Source organism: Sorex fumeus, unplaced genomic scaffold (assembly GCF_029834395.1).
Source record: "Sorex fumeus unplaced genomic scaffold, SorFum_2.1 ptg000079l, whole genome shotgun sequence".
Taxonomy (NCBI): Eukaryota; Metazoa; Chordata; class Mammalia; order Eulipotyphla; family Soricidae; genus Sorex; species Sorex fumeus.
In genome coordinates this window covers 7,633,469-7,649,203 of record NW_026606136.1, presented here as the reverse complement: position 1 = coordinate 7,649,203, position 15,735 = coordinate 7,633,469, and the positions used below count along the sequence as shown (strand labels likewise).

General features: G+C 59.2%; 1 protein-coding gene across 2 annotated transcripts in view; it reads right to left on the bottom strand.

Annotated features, from left to right (window-relative positions):
• The window catches only part of MAP4K3 (mitogen-activated protein kinase kinase kinase kinase 3), a 135,426-nt gene that overhangs the window by 84,911 nt on the left and 34,780 nt on the right, over positions 1-15,735 (bottom strand). For both annotated transcript variants that reach the window (XM_056130572.1, XM_056130573.1), the window contains exon 2: positions 12,948-13,005. In XM_056130572.1, the coding sequence (XP_055986547.1) occupies positions 12,948-13,005 (58 nt within the window). The remainder of the gene's footprint in view (positions 1-12,947; positions 13,006-15,735) is intronic.

Genomic DNA, 15,735 nt, shown 5'->3' with positions numbered 1-15,735 from the left:
TTCTCTGCGTCTGGCGTTTCCCCCATAGCCCCCCTCCAGGCAATAAAATGGCTCTGTACGTATTTAACACGCGTTCTCGTGGAGTTCATGCCCATTTTAATCAGCCGAACCCATGGCTGAATAAAAAGCAATACTAAAAAAACAACAATGTATTCTCCCCACTGCCTGCGCACAGGGCAAAACACTGACTCTCTCCCAAGGGGAGCAACCTCCTGTGTGTCAGGATCGAGGGACGTCCGGGATGCAGCACGCCCAGCGCGAGAACCAAGGAAATGCCACGCCCAGGTAAGCGCAGGGGGAGCGAGCTGAGAACGTCGCCTGCCACCTCGGGGACTCACCTGCCCACCCCTACCTCCCCCCCTCCGCTCTCCCTTCAACCCGAGCCCTCCCAAGGGACACACGGCCGCTCCCGACCCTCCCTCAGCTCCCAGCGGCCCTCGGCAGCTTCTGGGGCGCTTGGCTCTCCCGGCTTCCGACTGCCTGCGTCTCCCAGAGCGCTTCCCTCGTGTCCGCGGACACGTCCCTGCTCTCCGCCAAGAGCTCGCTGGCTCAGCCTGCTGTGCTTCAGCGAGAGCCCGAAGCCTGCAGCTCTCGTCTGGTTTGGTTCTGCAACAGATTCTAAGCGCGAGTTCGAGCAGCGTACACGTATTCTTGTGTCTTCCGTGTACTTGCATTTCACCGTTCAGCCTCGTACTGAGATTGCAACGTGTTCTCTTCAGCAGCCTTGACGGGACCAGCGAAGCAACAAGTCAAAGGCTGTTGCTGCTGTGGGGACCATCCTGCATTCTTGGGCTCCTCCCGGAACTCGGGCTCAGGCCCGGGGGGTGTCGAGGACGCGACCCAGGCCTCTGCACACCAAGGGCGGGCTCAGCCTGCACGACCTCGGGCCCTCGACTCGAGGGTCTTTAACACACTGGCAGGACAGCGGCCACAAGCCGTGCCCTCTAGACTTCTGGCGATGTGAGTGTTCATAGGAGCACTCTACAGGAGTGCACCTGCCCATCGTGGGCGTGCGGCAGGCAGTTCTGAGGCCTCCCGGCTGGCTCCTTTCGTTCGGTGTTGGGAACTCCACAGGGTTCATCCTTACTGGACATTTCTAGGTCACTCGGGGCAGTGTGCTGGGGACCAAGGCGAGGTCTCTGGCCTGCAAAGCACATGCCTTGTATGCGCGCTGCCCACTGAGCCATCTCTCTGGCCCTGGTTCCTTTTACAGCATAACATTCCACTCTAAGTTTATCCACTCATCACTTAACCAATAACTTGGGTTCTTTGACTCTTGGCTACCGAGCAGGATGTTGGGCTGATCATTCACACGCAGTTTAGTGCAAATGTGTTTTCACTTCTCCTGCATCTATCTGAGGAATAAAAGTTCTAACGTTTGATCGGGGAATGGTCGAACTTTGTCAGTGGCTGTCCCCTTCACATCACTGTTAGCAGTGTACGCAGGCCCAATCACTCCATGATCTTACCAAGACTTGCCACTGTCTTGAGGGCTGTCTGGGAGGGCTGGGTCCCCCCCTTACTCCTGGCTGTGCTCAGGGAGCACTCCCAGGACGCTCTGGGAACTGTATCTGGTGTAAGGGACTGAACCTGGGCTGGCTGCATGCAAGGAAAGTCCCGACCCACCAGGCTGATCCTTCAGTCCTGACTTGATTCTACTAAAATAGTTTAAAGCGGGGGCTGGAGCAATAGCACAGTGGGTAGGGCGTCTACCTTGCACGCGGCCGACCTGGGTTCGATTCCCAGCATCCCATATGGTCCCCCCTGAGCACCGCCAGGAGTAATTCCTGACTGCGGAGCCAGGAGGAACCCCTGTGCATCGCCAGGTGTGACCCAAAAAGCAAACAAATAAAAAAATAATAAAATAGTTTAAAGCCTACTTAAAGACAGTTTCATTCTGTCAAGCTAACCCTGCATTTGTCTTTTGTTTGGTGTGACGGGTGGTCATGTCCTCACGCATATTCCTAAGGTTGGTCTGGGTTTCCTCGGGAAGTCTCTGAATCCCTTTGCTTTGGTACCAGTAAAAGTGACATTGGCGGGGAGTAGGTGGCTGTCCCTTCCTCTTTATTTTTTGAAACGGGTTTGTGGAAGGTTGGTAGCAATCCTATTATTTGGTGTTCTGCATGAATAAAGTGAACTACTCAGGGCTGCTCTCTGTGCAAACTCTCCGGATTTCCAGTGGGGAAAAAAAAAAACCTTGCCAGGTGTGGCCCCAAGCCCCAACAGAGCAGTGGGCGCTGGTCCTTCTGCCGAGGAGCATCTGGGTACCGCGAGCATCATTCGCAGGCACTAGAACACACGCGGTCGGGTGGCAGGAGTGTCTGAGGCTGGCCTGCCTGGTCCTGGGGCCAGTCCACAGGACTTCTCGGGCCTTTCTTGGCCGCTGGGCGAGCCTTCCCAGTCCTGGTTCCAAGGACCTGACTCCTTGGCCGCCAGCTGTGGTGGTGTTCTGTCAGCTACTGAAAGGAGGGCATTAAGTTTCCAACCATCACTGTTTGCCTCTTTCCTCTTCCTAAGTTTTTCCTGCATAAAACTTGAGGGTACATACTGCAGAGTGTGAATAGGCATGCATTATTTTCTATTTCATAACAATGCAGAACCTATGCCATGGGTTATTAATTTCTTTTTTAACCTACTTAGCGGGTAGGGCGTTTGCCTTGCATGCGGCCGACCTGGGTTTGGGCCTGTCCCTCTCGGAGAGCCCCGCAAGCTACCGAGAGTATCCCGCCCGCACGGCAGAGCCTAGCAAGCTCCCGGTGGAATATTTGATATGCCAAAAACAGTAACAACAAGTCTCACTTCGTGTTCCTGGAGCGAGCAGATGCCACTGGGCTACAGTAGCACGTGATAGGGACAAACGGAGATGTTACTGGTGCCAGCTCGAGTAAACTGACGAGCAACGGGGCGACAGTGCCACAGTGCCACAGTGCTTACCAACCATACCTGGTATCCCTCAGACCCAACAGACCACTCCTCTATTCTGCTCCTATGAATTTCACCTTCTGTTCTTGACGATCTCACACACAGGTGAGCACAGGTGACCACGCAATGTGTCTGTCTCTGAAAGCACAGCGCTGCGCGAGGGCACACGTAGCAAAGGGCCGGGACCCCCGTGTGCACTCCGCTGAGGGGCCGTGGGCGCTTCTGGCTCCTGCGACGTGTCTGCCGCGGTGGCCGGGGCGCGGGTGTGTCTCCGCAGCCTCTCTTGCCTCACCTCAGGGGCGCCGAGCTCTGCCCCGTGCCAGGCTGGGCTGCCTCCCTAGGTGCTGCCCGGCCAGGCCCCTTCCTCCACGTCTCAGCCAACGCTTGTCCTACCTCGACTTTCCTGCTCAGTTTTAGGGCCACGTGTGCGGTTTCACTTCTGAAAGGTAAAACCGAGTTTGATCCAGGCCGCCGTCTCTGGGCACACTCGGCAGTGCCCAGAGCTTACTCCTGGAGGCGCTGGGGGCCAGGGGGCCTTTACGGGCCAGCTGCGTGCAAGGCGAGAGCCTGCCCGCTGACTGCTCAGAACGAGGACGCCAGCCTGCGCCATGTCGGCGGGCAGCACTGGAGCCAGGCCGGGCACCCGGCTCTCGTCTCTGCAAAGCACCTCCCCTCTCACTGAACACGCCTGTATTTCTGGATCTTTCTTCCTGTACGCTCTGAGTAACACTGAAGACAAATCAAGAATGTGCTTGTGAAGCTCCAGGGAGACCTGGCAAAGGTGCCAAGGCTGCATGACCGTCAGGACGGGAAATCCACTAATCGGAGGTTCGAAAACTGAGACAGGCCCACCTCTCTCGGAGCAGGGCCTGTCTCAGCCCCCAACTCTAACTTCTCTGTCCTACTGATCTCTAAAGAAACGACTCATTAATCCAAGCGAAGATGTTGTTTTCAGGTGATACTCGAACACTAACTCTGAAGGGGGAACAGGGCTGGGTTAGCAGGCAAGGTTGAAGCGACTGGCTCCGACCTCAGCTGCGCGGGCGACGCTGTCTAAGTCCCAAGCCTGGTAACGGGCAGGTGCTCCGGCTCCCCAAGGCGGCTCTCCAAAGAGCTTCGGGTTCCCTGCACTGTCCCTCAGCTCTCTGACGCTCCCCGCCTGGGAGCGGCTGGTGACAGGATCCTCACTGCCCTCTCCCAGGGCCCTTTGCAAGGACGTGACCTGCCCAGCGGCGCTCCTCTCTTCCAAGGGGGAGGCCTGAGCCAGAGCTGCTCCATCATTCCGATTCCGTCACCTTTCTATTCCCTTCCAACATTCGTCTCCGACAACTCTGCTCACTTCCTCAACGTAAGCCCTTCCCGTGCCGGCTCCTCCCCCGCTTAACCAGCCCGCGGAGCACTTCCCGCGGACTTATTTCCTTAAGGGATCGTCCGTGCTCTCCTTCTTTTTCTCTCTTCCTGCCATTCAGTCCTCAGACCATGACCCCGCTGACTCTGAAATCAACGTGCAAAGGTCAGCGTTGTTCTAAAACCCCCATCGCGGGCAAACAATCAAGTCTCACCTGACTTGACTGCAAGAGCATTCGATCCCCGCGATCAACTTCCCAACCAAATGCTACCAAACACGACGACCTTCGAAGTCTTGGTCCAGCCCCCCGAGCCCCCAGTCTGAGTATCAAGCTAACAGCCACAGCCACACAATCTCCATCACCGACAGCCCAAACGGAAGGTCATTCACTCTCTCTCACCCACACAGCCTGCACAGCTCAGTCCTAACACAGAACCCCGGAGGCCTTGTCTGGCAACCTGGCAGGCCACAGCTGCTGCCTCGTAACCATGTTTTCCTCCTTCCTGGGTACACAGGAACCTGGACGAGGTGGATGAACTTTGTCCACTGCAGCACCCGGCTCTCGTCTAAGACTGGAGCCATCCTAGAACCCAACGACCGACCGACACACACACACACACACACACACACACACACACACACACACACAGGATTAGTAGAGTTCTGTGGAACAATGGAATCACATCATCTGCAGCAACGTGGATGGTACTGGAAGGTATCACGTGAAATGAGGTAAGTGAGAAAATAAACACAGGATATCGCTTCTCTGTGGTACTTCGAATAACCGGATGAGGGAATGCAATGCTTTAAAACGGGGACGCCCAGATCAGCGTGGGCCCAAGTACAGGGAAGAGAAGGACAGAAAGGGGAGGGGAGGGACGACGGAGGAGAAGGCACGGGCCAGTCAGGGCTCAGGGACGTGGGGGCGTTACGGGGCGGCGGCGATATCCGAACCGGAGTCAGCACTCGGGAATCAGGAGACCCAAACTCGAGCGGGCCTGAGAAAGGGACCCGGGAGGACACCTGCGAGCATCGGCGGGGGCAGCTGGCGCTGGTGCGGGGGTCAGTGCGGCAACGCTGCGTGTCTAACTCAGCCACGAATAACTTTGCAAACTACGGCGCCTTCGTTGAAGAAAGAAAGGAGCGCGTTCCCCAGACTCTGCATGGCCCTAACAGCTCCGGGTGCGAGATGTCCCCTGCAGCCCCCGGCCTGTCGAAGGCACACGCCACCGCCCTCTCGGAGAAGCCCAAGTTCTCCTCAGAACTCGCCTCCTGACTCAGTAAGACACTTTCACTGAGTCACAACAGCCGGGAGACGCTCCTGCACACCCCGCCTGGGGCCGAGCTATTCCGCGCCTCTCTGGGTGGCTGTCCTGGGGGTCCCCGTCACAGCAGTCGCCGTCCCCTTCCCAGCGCGGCTCCTTCCCTGAACCCCGATTTCAGTGCACGTAGGACCACGTTCCTGCTAGACCTTTGGCTTCTGCTATTCCTTGTTTCGGGGCCCCGACGAGCAGGGCTGGAGCTCACTCCGGGGGGCTCGGGGACCGTGGATGGCGGCGGGAGTGGGCAAGGGCCCCCGCGCGGCGGCATCTCTCTGCCTTTCACAACAGAAGCCAAACGTCGGTCTCAGGACCTTCTCTGATGCCCAGACACTTGCAAAGGACAGAAAGGGTCCGGCGCTGCCAGCCTATCTTCCCCCTTGCTACCCACGCCCCTGACCGTCATCCCCACCCCCCCCGCCTCTCCCCTGCCCCCACACATGGGAATTTCACTTCCTCTGGGTTAAAAGATCCCTTCCCTCCCGTCCAGGTCCCAGAGCCCCCAGCAGCCCTGAGACGGTCCCTCCCTCCCCGTCCAGCTCCCCGGCAGCCGAGCCGGTCCCTTCCTCCCATCCAGTCCCCAGAGCGCCCGGTGGCCGCGGGGCAGCATGACCCCAGGCTGCCCCCTCTGAGTAAGATGCCTCCAGGCTCCTCCCTGCGATGCAGATGCATCGATAGGGCCAACAGAGTCTTGGCTTATCTGTAAACGAAGCAGCAGAACCAACCACAAGCGCGCTCCCAGGAGAGTCTCGGGGCCCCTCCGGTGTTCACCTGACGGGGCGAGGCAAGTCAGGGTGTGCGAGTGACGACCGCGGGCGAGAGGGGACCCCGTTACGCAAGAAGGGCAAAGTTCAAAGGGATCTGGAGTAAGCAAGTTTGAAAGGGAAGGAAATAAAAAAAATGGATGAAAATGCGCCCTTGGGGGAAGCCCAGACGGAGGCCAGGGAAGTGCTTCTCACAAGGAGAGCGGCAGCAGGCGAGGAGACAGGGCGACGTTCCCTCGGGACCCTCCAACATGCCACGCGGGGCACCGGCGCCCTGGCCGCCTGCTCCCGGCTCGCCCGGCTGGGCCTGGGCTGCGGCTGCCCCTGGGCACGGCTTCGAGCATGTCAGGAAGAGGCAGGAGAGCAGGGTCCGAGCACTCAGGTTAAGGCCTCGGTCCGGGCGTTCCGCTGGGGCCGGTGCCAGGAGACTGACGTGCCACAGAGACCTGCAGAGACACCCCCTCTGGGACGAGGAGCCGGCCCGGGAGAAGACTCCGCCCTGCGGACCCCAGCGGGACCCCAGCGGCACTCCCAGGGACTCGGCGACCCCCCCCGCCCCCGACGGGGCTCAGCAAGCACGCGGATAAGCACAAACTGGGGGTGACAGGAACCGGGTCTCCCCTGCAAAGACAGCAGCGGCGGGAGGGGAGGCCCCCACGCCCCGGCCACGTCAGAGGGATGCGGCGATGGAGCCACGCGCGCGGCCACTCAGCGTTTCCCGGCTTGTCCCACGGAGAGGGGCAGCCTCTGCCTCGCAACCACGACACACGGCAGATTCGCGCCAAGGGCTCAGGGACTGTCGCTGAAGGTGGTCGAGAGACCTGGCACTCAGCCTGGCACTTGGTGCCCTGTGTGTCTGCCTCACGGGGACACTCAGGGCAGGCGACAGCATCCGAACAGGGCCCGTGAACCAAGTACAGCACTGAGTCCGATTCCGATCGCTCACCACTGTCCCTGCCTGGGGGCTGGACCCAGAGCATCGTGGCCAAGACACCTGCCGTGGGTGAAGCCGGCCGGGCTCAGCTCCTTGCCCCCCAAGGCCTCCTGAGCACTGCCGGGAGTGAGCCCTGAATGTTGCTGGGTGTGGCCCCAGAATAAAACAAACAAAAAGAAGACGTCATTGTTTTAAGGAAACACACTGAAACGTTTAGAGAAAGAGTCATCGCCAGTGGAGGAAAAGATGAAGCAGGTGCACACCGTAGCTCTAGTGAGGAATTCTGGTAAAATGTCAGAACCGCTCTTCCTCCGACCTCCCCTCAGGTCTGGGGTTACTCGAGGTGGGAAGACTTGGAACTTACTTAAAAAGAGAAATGAACAGGAAGTGCCAGGGCAGAGAAGCTGACTTTCACTAAGAGCTGCTGGAAATGAGAGGACGACCCTGGCCTGCGGGCAACGGGGGTTGGCCACGCACACAGCGCAACGGGCGCCAGGGCTGTGCTGGGCAGAGTGGACACGGCCCCGAGCAAACGCCTCGAGAGCAGCCCTGTGTGAGGGTGAGACGGCGGCCACACGGCCACCACCTCTGCCGGGGTCTCGGCGATGCAGGTTTCCGAAAGAGACGCCACACGTGGCCACACGGACCAAGGGGAGCAGCCGGACTGAGCTGGTCTAGCGCAAAGCGCTCCGGCGGCCAGAAGCTGCACAGCCGCACTGCCCACCCCCCCGGCATGGGGCGCCCTGAGCGAGACCAAAGTGGGTTCCTGTTCCAGCTGCTGCTGACACGGGCGTGGGATGCCGACAGACAGGAGACGCCCAGCGGCAGCTGCCGCGCCCCTGGCTTCTCGTTTGAAAGGATCTGCCCGCAACGGGGATCAATGATCTGGATCAAATGAATCAATTTCTTAACCTGGAGACTAATTCTATTTGCAAACAACAAAGTCTGTCCTTTATTCGCCAGGAGCTGGGCCGGAGAGGGGGGCCCCGACGCCCGCCCCCTCCGTCCCGGGCACCCGCTCAGGCCTGCAGGCCGTCTGCTGCTCTCCCCCGGCGAGCTCCTCGTCTGGGCTCAGGGCCCCTCACTCCTGGGGGGCACGAGCATGGGCCGGCCACAGGAGGGCGAGCATCCCCCCACTGTCCTGCCTGGCCCCTGAGCACAGGGCCGAGACAAGCAGGTGCCGCTTTGCGTCACTCTCAGATCACAAAGGAGGATCAAAGAGAGAAAACACACCCGAGGGCAAGCGGGTTCCAAGCTGAAAGTTTAGGCTTCCCTCCAGGCAGCGCAGAGGGCCGTGCCCCCTCGAGAGCAGCGGGCAACGGGTGGCGCAGAGGGGCCGAGCCCCGCGGCCCTGCAGCAAGCGCATGGGCGCAGGACGGACGGTGAGGCACAGGCCCAGGAAGCATCCGGCGCCTCTGCTGAGCGCGCCGGAGTGCAGGGCTTCCCAGACGCCGCCTGTCACGGAGCGTGAAAGGCCCGGAGAGCTGGCCCTCCAGCCCGGACACCCTACAAGGTGCCCTCCCTGGCCGTGCTCGGGCTGGCTCCTGGTTCCGGGTCAGGGATCGCTCTGCAGAGGCTCAGGCCTGGGGGGACCACACGGGCGCAAGCCCCCTCCCTGCCGTACCATCACTCCGGCCCAAATGCTGAAATTCTTTTTTCCCCACATATTAAAATGCCGGAAAAATTATTCTGACCAGTCAGGAGTTTGTCCTGGGAAATCCTATGTACAAGAATAAAAAATATCCTGAGAGCACAGGGCAACGTTCCTCTGCACCGTCACAGTCGTTCCAGACGCTTGAGAAACTGACTTGCTTTTCACCAGGCAAGGCGCTTAAGCTGGACAAGAGTCAGAAAAGAAACTCTCCCCCAGGGGACAGCAGACACGAGGGCACCCAGAGCGACGGGGGAAATGCCCTCGCGTACCTGTGTCCCTGCGGCCAGGGCCGGGTGGAAAGAAGGACCGCCACGGGTCTTCTCCAAATCACAAGCCCCTCCCGACACCAGCTGACGCATCTGACTGCTGATACGCCCTTACTGCCCTTCTATCACACACAACCACCCCCCACCACACACACACAAGACACACAAGCACACAGACACACACGCATGCGCGCGCAGCAGAGAGCCCCTTTCTGGCAGGCACAGTAACCACAGGAACAGACCCCCGCGGCAGCTCCCGATGGGGTCCGCGCCCTCGGCAGGGCTGTGGCGTCCCCGCTTCTGAGACAGGCACCGCCCCCTCCCTGCGCTCAGGTAAACTAACTTCAGGCTATCCTGACGCGCCTGCGAGGGCCACAGAAGCAAAGGGTGACAGCCAGTGTCTAATGAGCCGACAAGCTGTCAGGCGGGTTCCCAGGCCACCCGTCCACTCGCACTAGGAATGCTCAGGAGCTCCCGGCGAGTTCCCGCCCTCCACGGTGAAGCGTGAGGCTGGCGGAGAGGGGGCTGGGGCGCGAGAGCTGCCCGAGGAGGGACTGCCGCTGGCAGAGAAGACGGGGCCGCCCACATCCCTGGGCAGCAGGAGGCAGGGCCGGGAGCGCAGCCGGCCCCAGAGCCCAGAGCCACCCCCAGAGGGAGCTGCGCCCTCCCCGCGGCAGTGGGGCCAGGGGCCAGGCCCGAAGCCATCCGCCACACACGCAGCCGGCGCTGGTGTTTGGGCTGAGCCTACATTTTTCACGGGATGTAAGTGGGCAAGAATACAGAAATGCCCCACGAAACTTCCGGGCTGGGGCAGTGCCGGCAGGACCCTCCCGGGCTCCGCCCTGGCCAGAGGCGCCCGGGCACCACAGCGGACGAGGGTGGCCCCTGCCCCAGAATGTACAATTCCAGGTGGAGTCTGTGAAAGCGCAAGAGGGAGAGACTGGGAGGCAGAGCACGGCTGATCTATCCGTCTCTTTTCATGAGAATCATCTGGACAGGTAACAGAAAAGCCCGTTCAGTCGGAAAACAAACGACTGGTGAGCAGCACGGCCACCAACGGAAGCCCCCTCACTCTACACAGACCTTCAAAGGTGAACCACGGGGGTCTGGTGCCGCCAGCAGGTGATCTGCGCCTGTGAGGCGAGTGCATCAGCAGCCTCATGGCACCTTCAGACTTCCAGATACCCCAACATTGCTGCTGTGCCTTTGGCCAGACCCCAAAAACTTGGGCAAAGTTTACCAAGAAAGGAAACGGCCAAAAGTTAGGTATGTGGGAGACTCACCCACAGACCACCTCCGGCTCAGCTATATCATTGGAGGCACGGCCTCTCTGGTTCCTGATCGAACTGCTTGACGGCCATGATCCCAGAGACTCAGAAACAGATCTCGAAATCCAACAGCTTTTGGCAGAAATACATCGGGTCCCTGCAGTAGGTTACTGGTGCTGGGCTACCCTGGGGGGAAAGGGTGCTGTCCCTCCACCTGCTCCCCCTTTGCGGCTCAGTGGCTGCCATCCGCCAGAGGCCATTGGATGGTCAGGTTTGGGCCCACAGTGACAAGACACGTGGGGCCTCACAGGATGGGTGTGGAGCCGGCCCTTTCATCCCCACCCCAACGAGACCCCAAGTCATCACCCACAAATGGCCTCTCTGGCTCTGGATCAAGCTGCTTAATGGCCATGATCCCAGAGACTCAGAAACAAATCTCGAAACCCAGCGGCTTTTGGCAGAAATGTGTCCGGACCACACAGTAGGTTACTGTCGCCGGGCTACCCTGGGGAGGAAAGGGTGCTGTCCCTCCACCTGCTCCCCCTTGGCGGCTCAGTGGCCGCCACCCACCAGAGGCCACTGGACAGTCAGGTTTGGGCCCCCAGTGAGGAGACACGCAGGGCCTCACGGGATGGGGTGGAGCCGGGCCTGTCCTCCCCACCCCAACGAGACCCCAAGTCATCGCCCACGAACGGCCTCTCCGGCTCCTGATCAAGCTGCTCAACGGCCATGATCCCAGAGACTCAGGAGCAAATCTCGGAACCCAGCAGGTTTTGGCAGAAATTCCTCCAGATTTAAGTGTTAAACTTTTGGAATTTCAAAATCGCGCGGCCACTACTTCAGCCGTGCAACATCGTAAGTTATTCATAACCAGCAATAGAAAACACATTGTCTACTGTTGCCTTTTCAGCAGACCTGAGTGTTGGGGTAAAGTCCCAAATAATAATGGTGGGTCTGGTGTCGAAATATTGAATGTGATCAAAGTAGAGAGAGAGTAATGTGGAAATCATCTGCCCCACAGTAGGGGGAGGGTGTGGGATGGGGGTACACTGGGATTGTTGGGGGTGGAGAATGGGCACTGGTGCTTCATTGTATGACTGAGACTTAAACCCGAAAGCTTTGTAACTGCTCTCACGGTGATTCAATAAATAAAATTATAAAAAATTTTAAAAAAAGTAAGGTGGAGTTCATGCCCATTTCAATCAGCTAATCAGTGGCTGAATAAATCGCAGTACTCCTACGTTTAAAAAAATAATAATAACAAAGGCGAACCGAGTCCTGTGTGCCAGGCCTGTTCAGGGCTGACCCGGCCCAGATCCAAAGTGGTTCCAGAGGCCGCCATGGCTGTTCCCGAGGGGGCCACCTCGCTCAGAGCAGGGCACCGTTCCGGAGGACACAGCTGGTGCCCCAACAAGCAGCTCTGACAGGGGACACGGCAATGACGGTCACTTCTTGCCAACGCCCAAGCGACCCTGTCACTGCAGGTGTCACCAATTCCAAACGTCCCTCCTTCAAGTTCTTGTGGAGGAGATTCAGAGCAAAAAGGAAAACCCTCAGGGCGCAGCCGGGCTGACCAACCCGTGTGCGTCTGGGGAGTGTCCTGCTGGCCTTCACGTGTGGTGGGCCTTGGGCTCGGCGCCCCCCACACGCAGTGGCAGGGGCTGTCTGAGCAAGGCCGGCAGGGAGGGGCCACACCCGAGACCACAGGGGCCCCGGCATGGTCCCGCCCGCCCTGCCACAGAAACACAGAAGCACACACGGACGTCTCCTCCCCGCAAACTCGGGCACCATTTGTGCCTCTGGGGCCCCCGGCGGGACGAGAGACGGGGGTGAGGGGAGTGGCCAGGGGTGAGGGACGCAGGGGCAGGCCAGAGCGAGCAGACGGAGGCTGAACAAGGAGGCTCGGGCGTCTGCTTCCCACCAAGGGGCCGTGCAGCTGCGGAGGCGATGGGACTGAGGGCCAGAAACGAAGCAGCTGCCAAGTCCCCAGGCCCCCAAGCCCGCCGGCGCCGGTCACTGACTCTCAGGGCCTGGGAGGACAGGCGCAGAAGGACAAGGAGAAGGCACGGCTCCTGGGGTGGCGCCCTCTCCTCCGACTGGCGGGTCGGCTTAGCTTCGGTTAGTTCTTTGGGAGTGCCAGGGACCAGGCACGGTTCTGCCGTTGCTGTTCTCAGGGGTCACTCCTGGTGGGGCTCTGGGGCCATACAGGGTGCGAGGACGGAACCCGGCCAGCGCCCTGCCTGCTGCACCCTCTCTCCGCCCCCGGCAGCTTCCCAGGGAAGACCTGAGCGGGAACGGTTCCGGGACTGACCGAGTGTCTCTAGGATGCAAAGAGGCGGAGAGAAGATCCCAGCTCCGGTTCCCAGAAGCTTGAAGGGAAGACGACAGGCGTTGGCCAAACACTATCAAATACGACTTAAAGAAATTCAGTGACTTAAAACCATAAGAAACAATAAATTTCAATGAATTTACCTGGCTCCAATTTTATGACTTTAATCGCCGCCAATTCACCGGTGTTAACATTCCGTGCCTAAAAGAAAAAAGAAAGACGATTATGAAAACAGTTTTCAGAAAAACCTTTACAAAGTGTGATTTTAGCTCACGATCTCCTTTCAATCATTCACAGGCATCTATGACTGCCCACGTGATCACACCGATGCGACAGGCCGAGAGGCATCGCAGCGGGTCCGTCCAGGACTCCCTGCGAGGCGGTGGCAGTGGGCATTCCGCGGCCTTGGCAGGCTGGTGCCCGGCGCTGACCTCGGTGTCTGCAGACAGACAGACCCACGGCAGTCCTGGGGGAAGGACCGAGGCCACTGCACACTGCGGTCAGGGAAAGTGCTGTCAGTCCCAGCCATGCGGTCACACAGGCAGGAGCTGCCCGCGGTGGCGGTGGCTGGGCAGCGGGAGGGGCGGAGAGGCAGGGCGGCGGTGAGGTGTGTCCTTGCACGGGTGACCCAGTTTCCCCTGACGTAACACACGCTCCCGAGCCTGACAGGAGTGACCTATGAGCCTGGAATAAGCCCTGGACACTGCACGTTTGACAACAAAAATACTTAAATCAAGCAATTAGACTTTTAAATTAAAAAGCCTTACAATAAGAAAGGCCAATGCCATCGCAGACCTCCTCAGTGTTTCAACAACATGGCATAACAGAACAAGGGCAGTTCAACGTAAGCGAAAAATAATATTCTGACAAGCATCTAAAAAGTCAATCCATTCTACTCCGTCCCTAGTGTTTACAAACCACAGTTATGCAGAAACAAGCAGCCTGTCTCTTCAAGTTGGTAAAATAAGCCATTCTTGGTCAACGTGTGCCATTCTGCACCTGGGCTCAGAACTAGGTCCCGGAGGGCTGGGGCTCAGGCCGGGCCGCCCGGGTGAACTCTGGGCCCCGGCAGCCCAGGAGGGGAAGCAGAGACAATGACACGAAACGCCGAATGGAAATGCCTGTCCGGGTTCTAAGAGGAGAAACTCGGGGCAGCCACTGGTGAGATACAGAGTGTAACTCTTGAGCTCAAGGAAGAATCAAGGTAGAGAAAAATTTCAAGTGGAATTGGCAGAAGATTCATTTCTTGATCCCCAGCAGATCAGAACAGCTGTTTTACAGGAAGAATGAGAGACCCCTATGGTCATGCTAGGGGCGTGCTCTACTCCCTCCTGAAGAGAACCCAGAGCTACTGGCACATGTGAGCACGTGTGTGTGTGTGTGTGTGTGTGTGTCTGTGTGTGGACACTGTGTACAGGGAGCAAATGGTGTGGTCAGATACGCACACACGGAGTAGGCAGAGTCCGGGAGAGCCAGACCCGGCACCAGCCTGGGCCCGAGAGAACCCAGGGGGTGCCCAGCACGGCGGTGAGCACGAGTCTCCCCTCGCCCCGACGGCTTCAGACACGCCCATCTGCCCCCGACTCCGCTCTCTTTCAGCACGTTCCCAAACAGAGGACGAGAAGGACTCGCGATTCTGCATTCTCCATTTCAAGTCCTGTTCCGTGAGTCCGGGCGATTCTGAGCTCAAGACAGACAGCCAGGGGGCCTCCGCTTGCGGTGGACACGCATCCCCACCCACGCCGGTCGCGCCGACCGGCTTTCCCAGAGCGGATGGTTACCAGGCGCCCCCCTTCGGGGTACAACGTCTCAAACTGCCAGTCGCTCAGACCTTGCCGTGTCAGGTGGCTGCGGGCCCAGGGTGCGGGCGGGAGCGCCCCTCTGCGAGGGCCAGGCTTCTCTGCTGCTCTAGTCCAGCAGTTCTTAGAGGACGGGTCTCTACCGTCGAATGAAAACCCAACAGCGCTGTGACTCTGGCTTCTGGACTGTTGATTTCAGTATGTAACTTGGACATTAAGAAGGGGGAAGCGGGATTTTCTTCAAACCCCAGAAAATGTAAGTTTCTACGTCAAGGCCATATTCCCTGGCTCCTCAAGCTCGGGCTTCCCCTCGAACACGCACCGTGCTGGCACGCCCTTGCCCCGGAGCCTGTGTCCTCTCTTCACCTCTCTCTTCCCTCTCGCCGTTCTAAATGCGTTTCAATTACACTTTCTTACTACGCCATTAACAAACGGTCTTGAAACCAATACGCGTCATCAAGAATCTCGGTCTTCTGATTTGATCACATCTGACTGTCTCTGATACACAAAGACCCAGGCCCCGTCTGATCCTGCACCCTGAGACCACGTTCTAACATTCCGTAACTTCTTTTCTAGTACCAGAGCACTGATCAGAAGAAACGCAGAGCAAGGCAGGGCTGCAACCCAGCAGCGCGCACGCTCGGGGCCCGTGGGTGGAGCTGCAGGCGGCCGGGGTGCAGACCCACCCCCAAGGCTGGGCCCAGAGCACTGCCAGTCGGTCAGGCTTCCGGCTCCTACCCGCCCGCACCGAGCACTCTAGGGCAGCCCCGCTGCGCCGTGATTCATTCACCCGGCCCACGCCTCCCCCGTGCTGGGGACGATTCAGTGGCATTAGTGCCGGAACCACCCCGTGACCTAATTCTGGAGCACTGTCATCACCCATAAGAGAAGCCCCGGGTCATCAGCATCCCCCTGGGCATCCCTCCCGCCCGGAAATGTGGATCTGCTTCCAGTCTCCAAGGGTTCGCATGAGTCGAGGCACAGAGCCACGTCCTGCAGCTGGGTCTGGGGTTCCTGGGTGCTGTGCATCAGGCCCTGGGTGCAGCCACCGAGCCCCGGGTACCTGAGGCCCACGCGCCTCGGCGTGTCCTCAGTCCTTCCCATCCTGGGTCTGTGACCAGCTGAGGGCTCT